At 46.3% G+C, this 17,079-nt stretch overlaps 2 protein-coding genes across 6 annotated transcripts in view; one reads left to right on the top strand and one right to left on the bottom strand.

Annotated features, from left to right (window-relative positions):
- Positions 1 to 1,990, bottom strand: part of SNX5 (sorting nexin 5) — a 361,295-nt gene extending 359,305 nt beyond the window's left edge. Inside the window, exon 1 of the mRNA XM_069607548.1 lies at positions 1,745 to 1,990. Within this exon, the coding sequence (XP_069463649.1) occupies positions 1,745 to 1,780 (36 nt within the window). The 5' untranslated portion in view covers positions 1,781 to 1,990. The remainder of the gene's footprint in view (positions 1 to 1,744) is intronic.
- Positions 1,991 to 2,399: 409 nt separating this feature from the next.
- The window catches only part of MGME1 (mitochondrial genome maintenance exonuclease 1), a 318,759-nt gene continuing 304,079 nt past the window's right edge, over positions 2,400 to 17,079 (top strand). For 2 of the 5 annotated variants that reach the window (XM_069607543.1, XM_069607545.1), the window contains exon 1: positions 2,400 to 2,487. The gene's annotated coding sequence lies outside the window, so the exon portion shown is untranslated. Of the gene's footprint in view, positions 2,562 to 17,079 lie in introns of all 5 variants that reach the window. The other 3 variants (XM_069607544.1, XM_069607546.1, XM_069607547.1) reach the window with 3 other exon arrangements.

Genomic DNA, 17,079 nt, shown 5'->3' with positions numbered 1-17,079 from the left:
TCCTATAGGTCCCTTGCACGCACAATCCTAGCAACCCACTTTAACTTGTATGTGGACACACAATTTGGTCTAATGTCACCCAACTAGTAATCCAAATATTTTACATTGGCCTCAACAGGATTTTCACCTTAGTAAATATGTACCACTCTTTCAACAACAAAAAAATCCACCCATTCACTTAAACAGAATCAATAGATAAAACATTTGACCGCCCCCTAAGTCATGCATGAAGACTTCAACAAGTGAAGGGCCATTCACGGGGAGAAATAATACCACCTTGGAACGCTGGATTAGTTAATAAAAAAAACATGCTTCAGGATTAAATTAAAAAGCATTGGCAATGCCAACAGTTTGGGCTTTTGTGTAGGCAAGGGTAAGGCACTCGCCAGGCATTGCCGTAGCGGTACTAATTGGCCACTGATGGTAGCAGGTGCAAGTACCTGGGTATCGAATAGCAGTGCCTGGCAAGTGCCTAATACTTACACACAAACCAAAATGGTTGGCTTTGTCAATGCTTGTTTTTAGCAGGACGTCAGTGAACGACACTCATGGTGCTTATAAATCAAGTGGCTGAAGGCAGACCTGGTTAAGACATTTTTATTAAGCCAGTAGCATCTTTACAGCTCGAATTAAGTCATTGGGCCTCATTACGAGTTTGGAGGTAGCCATGCCGTTTCTACCCCCAAACTCATCCCTCAAAAGGGGACTTACTGGGCCATTCTGACCTTGGAGGGCCCAGTAATTCCCTTTCGCGGGACCCAGACCCGGTACGTCCCCATTCCCATTTGAGCCCCGATAGGGCTCAATGGAAATGGGGAGGATGCTAATAACGGACCCGTTAATGACGGGCCGTTGTTAGCATCCTGGACTGCTAGCGGTTCCCGCTCTGCAAGTCTGGTCTGGCCAGGCATCCAGAGCGGGACCAGCAGCAGACCTCGTATTGTGGCGGCCCGGCATGAACGGTGCCGGTCCCATACCGGCACCGTTCATTCCGCAGCCGCCAGCCTCGTAATGAGGCCCATTGACCCTTAGAAGAATGCTTTGAAAAAACTATGACAGGCACTCCGGTGCAAAGTTCGATGGTAAATCTTGATTAAAGCCAGCTCAAAGAGTCCCCTCAAGGAGGTGTTTTGGGCAGGAACTGGGTGGAAACGGCCATAGGGATTAGAATGGTCATGGGCTGTCAATGGGTGGTGGGCAAATAACCATACAACATCTACATGCTTTGTGCCCCTTCTCGTATGCCATTTCTCTCGGTCTGTGCTATAATGCAATAGTTTCGGGTTTAAGGTGTTGCCACCTATTGCCCAAAGTAAAAATACAATAAGCAATGTGATTTTGCAACTGTGAATCGCCGTTTTCTGTTAAAGCAGTACACTTAATGGAAACGGAGTTAATGTACTGCCGTTCTCACAAGGAGTCAGACACAAAATAGTAGAGGGGCATAGGCAGCCTACCAGATCCTGCAAGTGGCACACTTCGCGTGGCGCCATCCCGTGACCAACAGGAGGAACCAACCGAGCAGAGGCACCTCCCCGTGGCTGCTTCACACTCGGGGCGAGGACCTGAACGCTTAAAACCAACTCCTGTGTGCGCCAGTCCACTGTGGTGAGAAGATTACATCCACATGAGAGAAGACCTCCACCCTCCTGCTTGAAAGAAGTGCATTCAGCAAGTGACCGAAAATTGCCTTTTCTCCAGTAACAGCCATCACAAGGAATACCCCGGCGCTGCTCCTACTCACTTTGTCGCTCCGCTTCTCTTCAGGAGTGGAGGCCATGTCCAGCGGCTGCTATTGGTACAGTCTTTGGATGGTCGGATCCCTGCAGCAGAATCTTCTCTGGCAGCCCAGAGGAACTCTGACAAGTGACAACTAGGAACTTACACAGCCACGCCCCCTAGCGCGTTCACCTAGAGCTCTGGCATAAAACCCCGCCTCTCCGGCGCTGAGACCCTATGAAGTCCCGCCCTCGGTGTTGGCTACTCCCCTCCACAATCCATTCAAACACTGTCATTTAAAGGCGCAGACGTTGACATTTTTAACGTGAACGCTACAGTTTCAAAATTTGTATTATCGGTATTCAATCAAATGAATCGTCCCACTATAGTGTGTTTGAAATGGTAGACTTTAATATTTCAAATATGACACAAGTGCCCTAGTTATACTTTAATATTTCAAATATGATACAAGTCCCCTTTTTTTACGATGCTTTATATGAAATGACATTTTGAAATTGGTGGACAAGGTTCTGAGACAACGGGTAATTGCAATTCCCCATTACTTGGTTATGTGCTGCCTGCAAGTGCACCTTAAACTCTAGACCGCCAAATAAGTAGCCCCACGGGCAGCGGCAGCCATCTTGGATGTGGATCACTTCTATCACGTGCTTGAAGGCCAGGGGGCGGGCTTAGTGGAACCTGGAGGCAGTGATATCGGCAGTGGTTGATGTGCCTGTCAGTGGGATCAGCGAGGACAAGTTAGAACAGGTGAGCGGCGGGGAACATCTTTGTATTGCTTAAGGATTTTAGCAGAAACCAGCAGGGCTACGTCTCTAGGTCAGGTGAGTTTGTAGATATTTGCCAGCGTTTTCCCAACATCATTTGTATGATCTGATTCTATCCATATCATATATCATTCCAGATATGTTATATATAGAACAGGCTTTACTCGTTTTACACAGTCCCCATCTCTTTAATATATATATATATAAAACATCTAAATCACCTCATGGCACTGCTGTGCTGTGACATTTTTGTTCGACCCTGGACATCCTGAGTAGGCCAATGAAAAGCTTAATTTCCTTAATGAAGCATGAATGAACGAGTGAGAAAAAAAAAGTTTAGCTCGTCAGCGAAACGGAGGTCGATAAGAAGCTACAGTTTGATTTGTCGTGCGCTTTATTCAATGACCACCATCGTTGTCATGAAAATGGGTCTTAGGAAAGTCTGTTCTGGAAATGGATGCATGTGTTGGCCGGTTTTCTTTAACTGGAGCTAAAGTCCAATGTTTGCACAAAGTCCTCTCTCGCGAAACATCCAGCGGGCACTGCCAGTCTCCAGCCCTTCCTGTTTTTGCCACTATAAGCCCATAGCATTGTACATATTTTGTTTGCTAAAGCGATGTATTAATGAAGCATAGTACAACTAACAACTCGGACATGAAGCAACTTCTTCGTGGGTTAAATACCACATTACCTTTCACGAATATGTAATAAACCCGTTGTTTTCAGGAGTAAGCATCTTTTTTAAATTCCCTGTATTTGCAACACTGATCATCATGTCTAGAATAAAGTCGTTGAAATTAGAAATTATTTACAGGGGGGGGGCGTAACAGAGAGCGCGGAAGCAGTCCACAGTCCAGGATACGCTGCCTTCACATAAGGACATTACTGGATTGTATGACATATACAGACTGGGTTTAAGGTGTCATTAAAAGTGGATAAATATATATATATATATATATATATACACACACTTGGGACTTAGCGAACATAACATTGTTTTTTTTTTACCATTGACAGCCTGAGGCCACTATTTATACAATTGCAAATTACATGGTCGTTCTGAGGACAGAATGCAGGAGAGCTGGGTCAGGTGATGAGTTTGGATGGGAGGGTCGAAGGGTTTGGGGAGCTCCTTCAATCGCTAGCAGGTGAAGTTTGAGCCTTGTTTTGAAGATTTCCACTGAAGAGATGGCTTTGTTGGGAGAACAGGGGCGGGGGGTAAGTGAGGAAAAAGAGCAAAAGTCGGAGGAGGATCGGGGACTGATAGGTTGTGGAGGAGCAGAGAGCTCAAGAGGGAAAATACAGAAAGATGTACTCCGCAAAGGAGTGGGGGGGCATTCATGGATTCATGGACATGTCTCAGGAATTGAAAGAGAGAGCGATTTTACATAAAGAGCCATTGAATCTGAGGACACTAGGTACAGGTGTTAGAGGAGCAGAAGAGATTGAAAGGGTTGACCACTGCAAAGTGGATGATTTTATTGAGGGAAGCAAATGAGTAGAGGAGTTTGCCAAGAAGGAGGCTCACACAGTAGTCTGGCTGCGGTTGCAGTGGAAGTGACGAAGTGCAATAGTTTTGGGTCGCTGTCAAAGAGAACCCCAAAGTTGTGAGCAATGAGTGAGGATTTCAAGGGGAAAAGCGATAAGAGAGGAGAGAAAGTGAGGTTGTCATGAAGGTATGGAGAAAGATTTCAGGCTTTGAGGAGTTCAGCATGAGGCAGTGCAGAGCCCTTCGGTGGCACATGAAGACCAGGCAGATCGGTAATACGTTCAGAGATTGCGAGGGGGAAGAAGAAGATAAAACGGGGTAGACGTGAGTTTTCAGAGGGGGCAGGTAGTGAAGGGAAATTGGCATAGTAATGAACCCTGAGGAACATCCATTGGGAGGAGTATGCGGGCAGAGGTGCTGTTGTCCCATGAGATGGAGAAGGAGCAGTCAGAGAGACCAGGATAAACAGGGCCTATAGTATGTGAACTACAGACTGAAATCACTCTTGGTAAGCTTTGCAAGTTACCTGAACATATCAACTTTACTTGTCCGTGTTGAAATTGCAACATTGTGTCCTCAGCAAGAGATTGCTCTGCAGGAGACAGTTATCTGGTAAAATTTGAATCATACACATTTGGATAAAAAATAGAGCGCATAGGACCTGTCGATTGTGTACGACTCAAGAATTTGAACGTGCTAAACGTCTAATGATGGTATGCCAGCCCACTATTCCGCTACATAGGAAGCATTTGCAAGCATATTGGGAAAACTAAGATTTGATAGTGTATAGGGATGACCTGTGGAATAGATATGTCGAGGGAAATTATAATAATATGATATATCACGTGGCACGATTCTGGTATGATTTTGAGAACATGCTTCCAAGAACGATGAGTGATACGTACTGATCTTACTCATTACCAATATGCATTTTTATTTACTATATAGTCTCATATTTCTTTCCTGTATCCTCCATTCTGTCTTTTAATATGAAATGAATGAAAATGTGCAAAAGCCCTAATATGAACGTGGCTGTATTATACTAATACAAATAAGAAAAAGTCCCAGGCAAAGTGAGATACAGGGTCAGGGAAAGTGCGATTTTTCAACATTGTACCAGGATGACTCCTCCAGAGTACATTGGTAGAGAAATCTGCATTGGAAACTTGCAACATTGTGTCAAGTGCGGGTCTGCAAAGATCATGGAGCGTCTCACAGGGCTTGGAGCAGACTTCCCTAACACAGAGGAATGACGTGTAACAGTATCACAATAATCGCTGGTAATGGAGCATCACTGAAATTAACTCTGATAAAAGGGAAGCGTTTGATTTTCTTCACCAGATCTTTGGGTTTGCATAGATCGATTCAGGCTCTCTTTCAATAGGGCACAGGTTACATAGAGCGGGTGTTGTGACTGACCCCTGCCATGTAATGCAAACTAAGGGAGACTGACAAGGGTCCTCCCTATAATGCCCCGGTCCCCTCACCCACCTTGTCTCGTATCTCTCCCTCCCGCTGACTTCTCTTTAGTTGAACTTTATGGGAAGGTTTGGCCTGGAAGGGTAGGCCTTTTAAGTGATTTTCTTTGTCTGGAAGGAAATCCCAGGGTTACTGTATAACCTTTGGTTTAACAAACTGTTGAGTTGTGCCTCCTTCCTTGCCGAATATCTGTCTCGTGAGTCGAAGATCTCCTCCTTACATCGTCCAGTCTGAGGATCCCTCTGTTGGGTTGAATATGAGCTACTGAGAGGTTGACCCTGACCAATTCCCAGCTAAGATCAACGGGAAGGAGATGCGGCTTGACTCCCTATACCACGGGACCGCCTTCCAGTATTCCAGTATTTACATGGTGTAGAGATAAGGCAAACAATGGATGGGAAGACGAAGCATGGAATACTGGAGTCTGTCCAAACAAGTAGTATTGAGACAACTAGGACTGCAGGTGAGACAAAACGGTTCAGCAGAGGAATCGGGAAGCAATAGGGTGGGATCCAGGTAGAACAGGGTTCAGCAAGCTGACTGACAGAACCAGATTTAGGCAGGACGAAAATCCAACTGGTCCGGTGAGAGTGACTGAATGAGGAAAGGCAGGCAGCAGGCAAAGCTTTAGGAAAAAGACAGGACTAGGAAGACAGCAGGCAGAGAGGCAGGTGGACAAGGAAAAGAGAAGGCAGAGGCAGGACACAGAGCTAACGGGGGGGGGAGAGCATGGTGAGAAGAAGGTCAAAGCAAGGGCGTAACAGCAGGCAGAGTTAGTCAACAGGGAGAACAAATACGGCAAAGATTACTCTTAACACAGATCTCTTTATGTTGTTAGATTTGAATGTTTCACCGTCAATAAGAGCGACAATTCTTTGAGAATAAAATTTAACCTTTTGCCAACCTTCGAAGTCTTGGGTGCAAGACTTAATTCTCCCAGGCACAGCTCACCAAGCAGACACTATTATGATATCCAAATGCTATGGCTATATAATTGAGTAGTCCTAGTTGCCACTATGTCATAACCAAACGTGGTTATCTTTACAGTATAATGTACAACCAGGCTAACTAAGGTATACAATTTATTTATGCTTTTAATCCAAGGAGCAAACAATAAAAGTTACATTTGCCTGTTGCGACTTTGTTTCCCAACAGCCATCAGGAATGAATGTGACGGTCTCAGTAAAGGCACACAAGTGCACTTTAAATTTGAAATTAAGCATTAGGAAAGGTCAGTCTGATTTTGTAGACTCCTTTCAGAAATAGAATTTACTGCTCCATTTTATTACTTCAAAACCAAACCACCTCAGGCTATCCCGCTCTCACCTAATGACATTCTGTCACATCACCTGTACAGGTGTAACACTGGATGGACCTGGCTTCCATCACTACCACTCCACGGCTTTACTGGCATACTCAATGGAGTTGGTTTTTGGATGTGACCGCCGTTCCTGGGTTTCCCTTTGTGCACTCGATGGGGCAACTTTCCTGGGCATTGGGTCAAACTGTGGCCGGGGGTACTCCAATAAACCCTGGGCCTCTTCTAGGTGGTACCAGTTTGGGCTTGTGGGTCTGGTCCACTGCTATTCCCATTGTACTGTAGCAGAAGTCTGGATGGCTAACTCGAAGATTGGCTTATGGAGCTGCCTCACTGATCTCTGTAGGAGAATGGGTAGGAAGCCCACACTCTCCTCCAGGACTAATGCTTCCTTGTTTTCTACCCCATCCATGTTTCCACCAGAAAATTGATTCTTTCATCTGTCTGGGTGTCTCTCGATTATACAGTTTATCTTCCATCAGATTTTGTGGGCAATATTTGATATCCGTTCCATTTCTCTCTGGGATGCTGTACTGGCTGGTGTCGTACTCCGTGTGGCCATTGGTGTTCAACCGATAGGCTGTCTGCAAATTCCCTGTCATCTGCACAATGTGATAGGACCAGCTGGTCTTGTCCTAATGCCTGGCTTCTGCTGTGCATTCAAAGTTATTGACAAATGATTCAAGCTTCTCTCCTTCCACCTACCTCTGCAGCAGGGCTACATGTGGAACCTGTGTTTGAGTCTGCAAATACCCACACCTGCATATCCCGCAGTGATGTCACTCTACTTCATTCTACCATCTAGGGTGGGTTTGTGATGAATCCACACATTTCTCCCCAAGTTGGTTGTTGGCTATATGGGGATTGAGCAGTTTGATTATCCTGGGAACAAGTTGGAATTAGCTAGCAAAGTTCTGTACTCTTATGTTCACCTGCTGTGAGAAACAAAGAATCAATGGAACATTCCATCTCGTTGCAGCTGAGTTATAAAAGCAACAGTGGAACGGAATCCGAGGCGGAGCTGAGCGAGAAAGGCAGAGAACGCCCTGCGGAGCGAGTACATCCTCTACAAGGCAACATGGAAGAGTTTGGACGCAGAGCAGGAGAAAGTCCTGCAGAACACTGTTGGAGGCAACACAATCTGGGACCAGTGGGCTCGACCGAGGGGATGGTAAACCACTAACCGACGCCAGTAGCCCTACTAAAGGGAACACTGCCCGAGGCAGAAGTACGCACAAAGCTGTTCCTAGGAGGAGGGCAGGATGTCACAGCAAACCCCCATGAAGGGGTGAGAGACACACAACCCCACAGCAGGGTGATAAACATGAAATCCCATGTTAGGATAAACGCCAGATAACCCCACAAAGAGGTGGAAGCCAAAAAATGCCACAGCAGGATGAGAAATCAGGAAACCCGTGGCAGGATAAATGTAAGACACCCCCATGAAGGGGTGAGAGACACCAAGTCATCCCACAATGGGGTGGGAAACCAAAGCACACATGGCAGGGTGAAGGACACACGACCCCTGGGAGAGACAGTTGAATCCAAGCTTGAAGGAAGGGGTCCACAATACTGAGAATGGACTTGCTATCACAATGTTGACCACAAGCACAGGAAAGTCCTGGAAGTCCTTGTTGGTCAATCATTTGAACTATCCATCCAGGTGCAAGGCCTGTAAGGCCACAATTGTAAAATTGGGTGGAGGTCGGAAACCTGACACCACAGCCATTGAAGACCCGTTCTAATCAATCTTATACAATCCTTTTTCTTTATTTTAGTGGTAGGGTTAGTTCTTAGATTAGATTAGGCTTTGGGGCAGATGACTGTATATTGTTTGTAGGACTTGCGGACAAGAACCAGTTATTCTTTCTTTTCAGACAGGGCCACGATCCACTTTAGAACTAGGATAGAGTATGTCTTTTTCTTTAGTTTGATAAAAACGAAGTGTTAGACCATGACCTCTTGTCTGCCCCCTGAGTCTGACTTACCGGGTGTGCACATTCACCCACACCCCCTTTTTTTGCACTTCTTGTTTAACTAACCAAAGCAAACAAAGCAAATCATTATCATTTCCTTTTACAGGTGTACCCTTTTTCTTAAAAAGGGCCATTAACCTTCAGGCTTTATTAGGGGCTCTTTTGTTTTAGTTTCTCATAAGTAAGTCCAACTTGTTTTGCAAAGCATGTGCTTCCTTATGCATCTCTAAGAGCGAAAATAAAGCAAACCTATCTGGGATCAAGCCAACAGAAGCAGACCTAGGAGGCACTGTGTTAATGATCACAGATCCTTTTCTGTTACAGCATCTGTGACGGCAGGAACAATGCCTGCCAAAAGTAAGAAGATCATACATACAGTAGTGGCAGTGTAAGGCTGAACAGATACTTCTTTAATAACTGAACATAACATATCTTCTGGAGTGGACAGTGGCCGTGTGATGCACTATCTCAAAGGACTTCTTCTGACCTTTAAATACTAACCCTAACATGTGCAGGCTCTTCTGACTATCAATAATCTTCCTAATTGCTGATGCTAAACTCTCTACATTTTCAAACCTTCGTAGCACTAGATTGGGCCATTCCTTTAAAAATTCTAGGGTGCATGCTCACCAACTTCCTTTCCGCTGCCGGCCAAAACGCATTAAGCTGCCTCAACTCTGTGTGTACTATAAAGTGTGCATCTGTCTTAGGCAATGCAACTAAATCTATAGACTTGTCTGTGCCATGAAACATCGCATACCCATTAAGTCATCCAAAGTGCTTTGCCCTCCCAACAGATTCCATCCCTGTAATAATACTTGTCCTAAATCCAACTTATTGAGATATTGCAATTGTGGTGGCTCTAGGGGCCATAATTGCCAGGGTTTGCAAATTCTAAACCACACTTCCCGAGTTATTCCTGGGGCAGGTGCTGGGTACCGGGCTGGACTTCCATGTGATCTTACTTCCCACAGCTCTCTGTGCCTTATCCAGTCCCGTTTGCAACCTGCCCATGGACCAAATGTTACCTTGCTGGTGGTAGCCCATATGCCTTTGGTTGTCCTTTTAACAGTGAAGATGCAGACTTTCAGCTCGCAGAACCATTAGCTCTGCTGCCAAAAGTCTTGCCAGGGCCACAGGTACTCTGGTACTCTCAATTCTCCCAATTTGTTACCCAGTGTTTTTAGCCATCTGTATTGCTCCACATCTTCTCGGATACTGAATAGTTCAGTCGTTACATGGTCTTGCACGTATTTGCACGCCATGTCCCATTGCAGCTTTTTCTGTCATCACACTCTTCATCAATTGTTGCAGAGCTTTTCGGGTGAGTTTGCTAAGAGTGCTGATGGCATAGAGCTCCCCAACCATAGTGTTGGAAAGATCTTCTCCAAAGATAAACTCAGTGGCTTCTTCCAGGTGGCCACGGTGGCCTTCTTGGTTTGTTCCTTATAGATACCCCAAAGAAGCAAGTGCTGTATTTGCCCCATTCCACACCTGGTCTACTGCTTCCCTTTTCTTTCATCCTTGGTGTAACTACTCACTCAGTCAGATACCTGCCCCCCCTCCCAGAGCAATTAGTAGACTCTGTAGTAACCTGAAAGTCGGACAGAGGTTCAGTAAACATTATACTTGCCAAAGTGGCATTAAAAACAATTACCAATATCCTACTCTGTCTATGCTATTTCTATCCAAGAGACTGACTGCTAATCTGAGTATTTTTCTTAAACACCAAGATCTGAACTGCTCAACACATCAAGTGTTGTATAATCTTGCAGGTCCTGTTAACTAAAACTTTATTAAACAAACATTGATTATTTATTATGCGCTTATACACCAGTGTTTCAAAGCGCATCCATGCATGGGAGGGGAAGACAAGACAAACGGTCTTACTAGGCGTGGTACATTCAGATCATGCAGGTGCACAGAAAAGGAAGTGTGCCGGTGTGGGGTTGTAGTAGGAACAAAGAGCGCCCAGTCCCGTCAGAACCGGGGGTAAGTGTACAGAGATACCACTCTCATGGGTCGAAACCAAAGTGCGGTAGTGCTGCAGCAATTGCAAGGCCCGGAGGCAAGTGCAGGATGACTGGCGATGGAGGCTTGGGCCCTTTGAGGCTATAAAGCTACACCAGGCTACCAGTCAGCAAAACTGAGCAGAAGTAGAGGAAGAGAGCGATAGAGCAGAAAGAAATGGTTAGCAGGGGAGAGAGCGAGAGAAAGACGAGGCGAAGAGGAAAGTCTTGAGGAGTTTCACGAACTTAAGGAGAGCCGACTCAAGACAGAGAGAGGCAGGGAGGTTGTTCCAGAAGCAAGCACCTGCAGTGGATAAGGATCTATCCCCATGTCTACGCTTGAAGAAGCGGCTCACCCGCAGAGTTTTGGAGGAAGGCGAGTGGAGGGCTCAGGAAGGAACTTTTTTAGGGAGAGAGTGTTGCAGATAGAGTGGGTCCAGGCAACAGAAAGCCTTGTGGACAATGCAAAGGGTCTTGAACTTTATCCTTGCAGCCACAGGGAGCCAGTGGAGGGATTTCAGCGCCAGAGAGATGCGGTCCCTGGGCTTGAGGCCAAGGATAAGTCTTGCAGTTCAATTCTGGATGAGTTGAAGAGGACGGAGAGTAGAGGAAGGAAGGTTGAGAAAGAGGCTGTTGCAGTAGCCTAGCCTAGACAGGACCAGCGCTCTGGAGACAGTAAGCCTCTGGGGGGAAGTGAGAAAAGCTAGAATACCTCTGAGAAGGTGCAGTTGGTAGTGGGATTTTAAGAGATGTCTGCGATGTGAGATGAGGAGAGAGTGGAGTCGAAAATGACCCCCAGATGTTTTGCCTCTTTGGTGGGTCGAGGCGCAGGGCCAAGGGAGGCCAGCCAGAGAGAAAGAGGGAAGGCTGGAGCAGCGGTCCCGATGAGGACCATTTCTGTCTTACTGGCATTGAGACAGAGGTTTTTTGCAGCACACCACGACTGAATTGCGGACAGACAATTGGGTATGAGTGAGGAAGAGGCAGAGGGTAGCCTGAAGGAGAGCTGGGTGTCATCTGCGTAACACTCAAATTTGGAGGTGAAAGTGGCTATCCAACGGGCCAAGGGGGCTATGTTGAAAAACTAGGGAGATAGGTTAGATCCCTGGGGGACACCACACATAGAAAGAGTGATAGGGGAGAGAAAGGACTACAATTCCACCTGGGATGGGCGATCCGAGAGAAAGGAGGTTAGCCACGCCAGGGCCTGATCAGTAATGCCCAGGGTATCACGGAGACATGCAATCAGGGTGTTGTGGTTTGCCGTATCGAATGCAGAGGAGAGGTCGAGTAGAATGAGGACAGAGGGAGAGTTGGAATCAAGATTTGAGAGCAGATCTTCACGGGTGTTCAGAAGAGCATTTTCCGTGCCTCTGGATGCTCTAAAGCCAGATTGGTGGTCATGACAACAACCAACAGATTCAGTGTGGAGGGTAAACTGAGAAATAGACAAATTCTCCAGGAGTTTTCCCACGAAAGGAGTGATGGAGATCGGGCGGTAGTTTGCTGGAATTGATTGAGGTTGAGGAGAGGGTGCACAAGGGCATGCTTAAGAGCAGTGGGGAAAACTCCAGTGGTGAAGTAGAGGTTGCAGAGGTCGGTCAAGGCTGAGACGAGAGTGTCAATGTTGTCCTTAATGGTTTTGGAGCATGATGAATTGGAACACACATTTGTCCTTTGAGTGTTGTTTTGGTAATCTAGGAGGGTATACGGCTAACAATATCACTGTACTGAACCTTTCCTCAATGATATGCTTGGCGTTCTAAGCTTGATCATTCTGGCATAATCACTCTGTGCATTCCTCAAGGCAAGCTTACCACATTAGCAGCCCTGCATTCATTACCACTTTGTTTCTCACCTTGTCACCACCATGGTACCTGGCCCTTGTGTGTACAAGTAGATTGTCTTTCTTCTCCTAGTGCACAAAATCTAATTACTGAAGTGTATTAAATGACATAGGATGGCTTCTCAGACATATCGGACACTTCAGAGGTTTGAGGTAGCGAGGCTCGGCTCTCGCTCAGGTGTGCTTTTTCTTTCTTCTTGATCGTTTTCCTGTTTCTGGTTCCGTGTAGGATTACTGTTCTGCACTCGCGCGGGTGGTCAGAAGCTATTCACGCTTCCCGTACCATTGATTTCGGTGTCGTTGTTCGGGCATCCTGCCCACCATGCCGCACTTGGGGTCATGCCACCACCGGATAACTCGCTCCTCTTTCCTTACTCTTCAAAATGTTTCCTTTGCATTTGTACACACCAGGCCTCCAGTGTTTGTATTGGCATTCCCTGCCTCATTCAAAGTCGCAGGGTCCTGGGGGGCGCTGTTGTGCTCCAACATTCACTTTTGAATGGTCCAAGAACATCAGACTCAACTTGCAAAACAATCCGACTCGAAGCGCATGAGAGACCCGTGCTGAAAGCGAGAACCGAGGCCGGCGTTTTGCAGAGGCTGCCGGCGAGAACCACGCAGCTCATACTTGAATCCGCTGGAGAGGCTGGATTTCAAAGGCCATGAAGGAGGAGGAGCCTACCGAGATCCCTGGCACACTGCCAATTACCAAACAAGGTATCTCCCGCGGCCGCACAACCCCACGACGGTGGAATATTGTAATATATCCCTTGTAAGGGAGACAAACCTGTCAGCCGCCTCAACACCCTCCCCAACGGGCGATCCTATGTGGTCCCATTATCCTTCAACATCGAAGCCTCGGGCTGGAAACTACTTCAGCAGCCCGGCTGCAAGCGGGGCTGATCTCAGTACGCACCAGCGATTAGTACCCAACTTATGCCAGAATAACGTGGGAGCCTCTGCGGCTACAGAAAACGGTGCGGATTGAGTCTAACATCGAACTACGATCCTCCTCGCACCCGCCCCGCTCAAGCCACACCATCATGCCCAAGGACGAAAAACTGAGCAAGGCAGACTGGGTGACCTCGAGGTAGGCCCTCTATAAGCACTGTCTGTTTTGCTGCAAGAGGAACATAGCGTGCAGGAGGCGACACCCCGACACTGTCTATGCCCCAAACTCTGCACACTGACTTGGCAACGAGATCCGCTCGAACCTGATCAGGCAGACAGTGGAGGCTGCACCGGAAATCCGGCAAGTGTCCCATAACACACTTGCAGCACAGGCTCTCCACCCGGGCACAATACCACTCCTTATACACATGACCCGACGTGGATCCTATCAGCGGGGAGAAGAAGCCATTAATACGAGATATGGCAAAGGCCTTGCAGCATTGTTGAAATTCGCAGTCGGATGGCTGTACAGTGGAGCCACTGTTATTGCATGCTACGTTCCTTTTAATAATGACCCGATATTACAACTATAAGTCCCGGAGACGTGGGAGATCACAATCCATTCTTACATTCTAACTAAGGTGACTGTGGTACTTTCATTGATGCTGAGGGGCGAGCATTTGGAATAACCTGTTCTAGCCGAAACGCTACCATTCATTTTTTGTGTATCAGACTGGACCCAACAATTTAAAACTAGAAACGGGTTGCAGATTCTCACATGCCCAACTCCCTGAGCTGTTTCACTGGGACCGGAGGCGTAGAACTACCAGACACAGCTGGAGAGGCCACAAGACGGGACCCTCAGCCAACATTGTCCGTCCTGCTGTTGTGAACACAACGGGTAAAGAGTAATACCCCTCGCCGCCTGCGCCCTGACAGAATGCTCAAACCTGGCCACGAAACACACTCATTATAACAGTATGTAACAAGCTAGAATAGCGCCCTAATCACTGGCACATATCCCACGCCACGCTGGCCACGGATGCCACTTATTCTTATTAAGACACAAAACCACAGACAAGCGGCCTGAGGGGTATCCCACCAGAAGGAGGTGGGGACCCTTGGTGTGCAGTGTTGTGGGGAACTTTGTAGCACTTCTGAGCTCAATGACCCGAGTATGAGGCGATGAATATTGGAATATAAAACGTGGCGTGCATCTTGGCGGCTGAGCTGATGTAGCAGGCATAACTCCTAAAGACGTGGGCGAGCACAGTGCAACCCTTTATCCGGAGTGTAGTGCAAGAGGTACATTATCCGCACAGAGGACGAGACCATTGGAATTGACCACAGTTATGTTGAACCTGGCAGGAGCTGCTGGATGAGCATACCACCTGGTGTGATTCGAACAAGAAGGTACCAGAACACTGCCGAAGGGCACATAACCGCCGAAACCTCAATATTGATCTCCCCCCAAATACCGGACAGAGACGGTGAATCTCAAATTGTAAACCAGGTCTCCTCGCCGTGCTGCGATTCAGATACAAGAGGAGCATACCATCCTTGATTGAGCTGTACTGGAAAACGTTGTTGTTGAAAGGAAAATACGCCCATATACGACGAAATCAGCATATTCCAGTGAATACTTAACAGGGCAACCACACGAGAATAGCTCTCCTTACACAATACAGTCGGCATTTGGACATTTTCCTATTGCTACAATAGTTAAACGCCCCGTACCACAAGGTCCATAGGGGGATGGATTCATGACAACTCATCAATAATGACGAAGGGCTCGGGTGCAAGGAAAAAGAGCCTGATGGATTTGTTTATGAGCTCCCAGGCACCTGCAGCAGTGACAGCTGCGCCGTCGACTGGAGACGCTCCAACGACATCCTCAGCAAATCCTAGAGACGATCATCTCCTAGCCACTATGCAAAATGGGTTTTGTCTATCAGTGTTAAACTGAACCTTATTGTGGCCACCGTCGGAACACTCAAGGCGAGATTAGATTAAGAAGTGCTTGTGTGACTGAAACCGAGGCCAGGATAAGTACGAAAGAAGATACCATCAGCCAGTGCAGCCGCAACATTGCTCAACTGAAAGGAGAAATCACTAGGATGCAAGTGTGAGGATTTGGAGTCCAGATCCAGGAGAAACAACATCCGAATAGTCGGAGTCGGTGAATCCTTCATAAGGGCTCCATAGAGGTGCACACTGAAGCTCTCTTAAAATCCCTTTTTGGCAAGACATAATTTTCCGACCACTTCCTAGTGGAAAGAGCTCACCGCACCCTGGCCCTGATGCCTAAAACCGGGGCTCCACTGCGCACCATCATCAGCAGGCTGCTCAGTTATCGGGACAGAGATTCGATCCTCAAAATTACCAGGGAGATTGGAACGCTACAATATGATGGTAATGGCATACACATTGTAAGAGGATTCAATTCAACACTACAGCTAAGTCAACGCCTAGTCTATAATACTGAATGAAAACCCTTATTGATATATCTTTATGTCCAGTTCATGCGTTCTGGATGACTACCCCTATATAACACCCCTCTCTTGGAATCCCCCTGACCCCACTGAGCCAAGAAGTAGTTCTGTTTTGCAAATTAAAAGGTTTATTTGATAATTTAAACAATATATATTATATCACGCTTTATAATCAATTAATAATTGAATATCACACTTAATCTGATATGCTAAAGATTAACAACGGAGAATCTGGCACTAACACGCTTCTCTATAATCAATAAGGAGTTGACATGAAATGGATAAGGTAGCACACAGGTGAATAGGAACAAAAGAAGAAGGTGGTACAAATTGCTTTATAGAGTTCAAATGGATGCAAGGTTGAATGAATGAAATGCAGTATAGAAATACTCAATATGATTTCAACAAAACAATGTAATCACTTTTCTCTGGCAATCCCCTCCCCCCCTTGATGCGAGGCAAGGAAATGGAAGGAAAACACACAGTTCTCAGAAATGCAATCAAATGTGATTCAGTTCACCCCAGCAAGCTTAGACTACAGAAGTTTGAAAACACAGGCCCAAATTGCTTTGATATGTGCTGGCAATGAATTAAAAAAAATATGCTAAAATGCTTTTAATTCCCTTTCAGAGGTTCAGGGTGAATGGTATCTAGTTAATATTAGCTCAGTCTCACTCTTGCAATGATTCAGGGATAGTTTTTATGAGGCAAACGATTTTCTGGCAAATGGAAGCAAAAGCAGCTATCTTTACACGTGAAGAAATTTGCAAATCGGTAAAATTCGCGAATGCGTGTTCCGCGTCCGCGATTGCGGTAAAACTATAGGGGGTAGGAATGCGGTTCTAGGTTCGTAGGAAAGCCATGATTCTAAGCTTTCTAAGGAAAGTTACTGCAAGTCTCTAGCACAAACGGTCGCGGAGATATGAGCGATTAAATAAAGGTCGTTTTTCAGATTTGAAATTTTAAAGTTCAAAAAGACAAGTGCAGCTTGCAACTAGGAAATGACAAGTGACAGCTTTACAAATGACAGGTGACAGTTAGGAGGCAGTTCTACTTAGATTAAATAGATTGAATT

The sequence above is a fragment of the Ambystoma mexicanum genome, chromosome 4q (assembly GCF_040938575.1).
Source record: "Ambystoma mexicanum isolate Mex_15411 chromosome 4q, UKY_AmexF1_1, whole genome shotgun sequence".
Classification (NCBI taxonomy): Eukaryota; Metazoa; Chordata; class Amphibia; order Caudata; family Ambystomatidae; genus Ambystoma; species Ambystoma mexicanum.
Note: the sequence above shows the minus strand (reverse complement) of the source record. Positions and strands in the feature narration are given on the sequence as shown.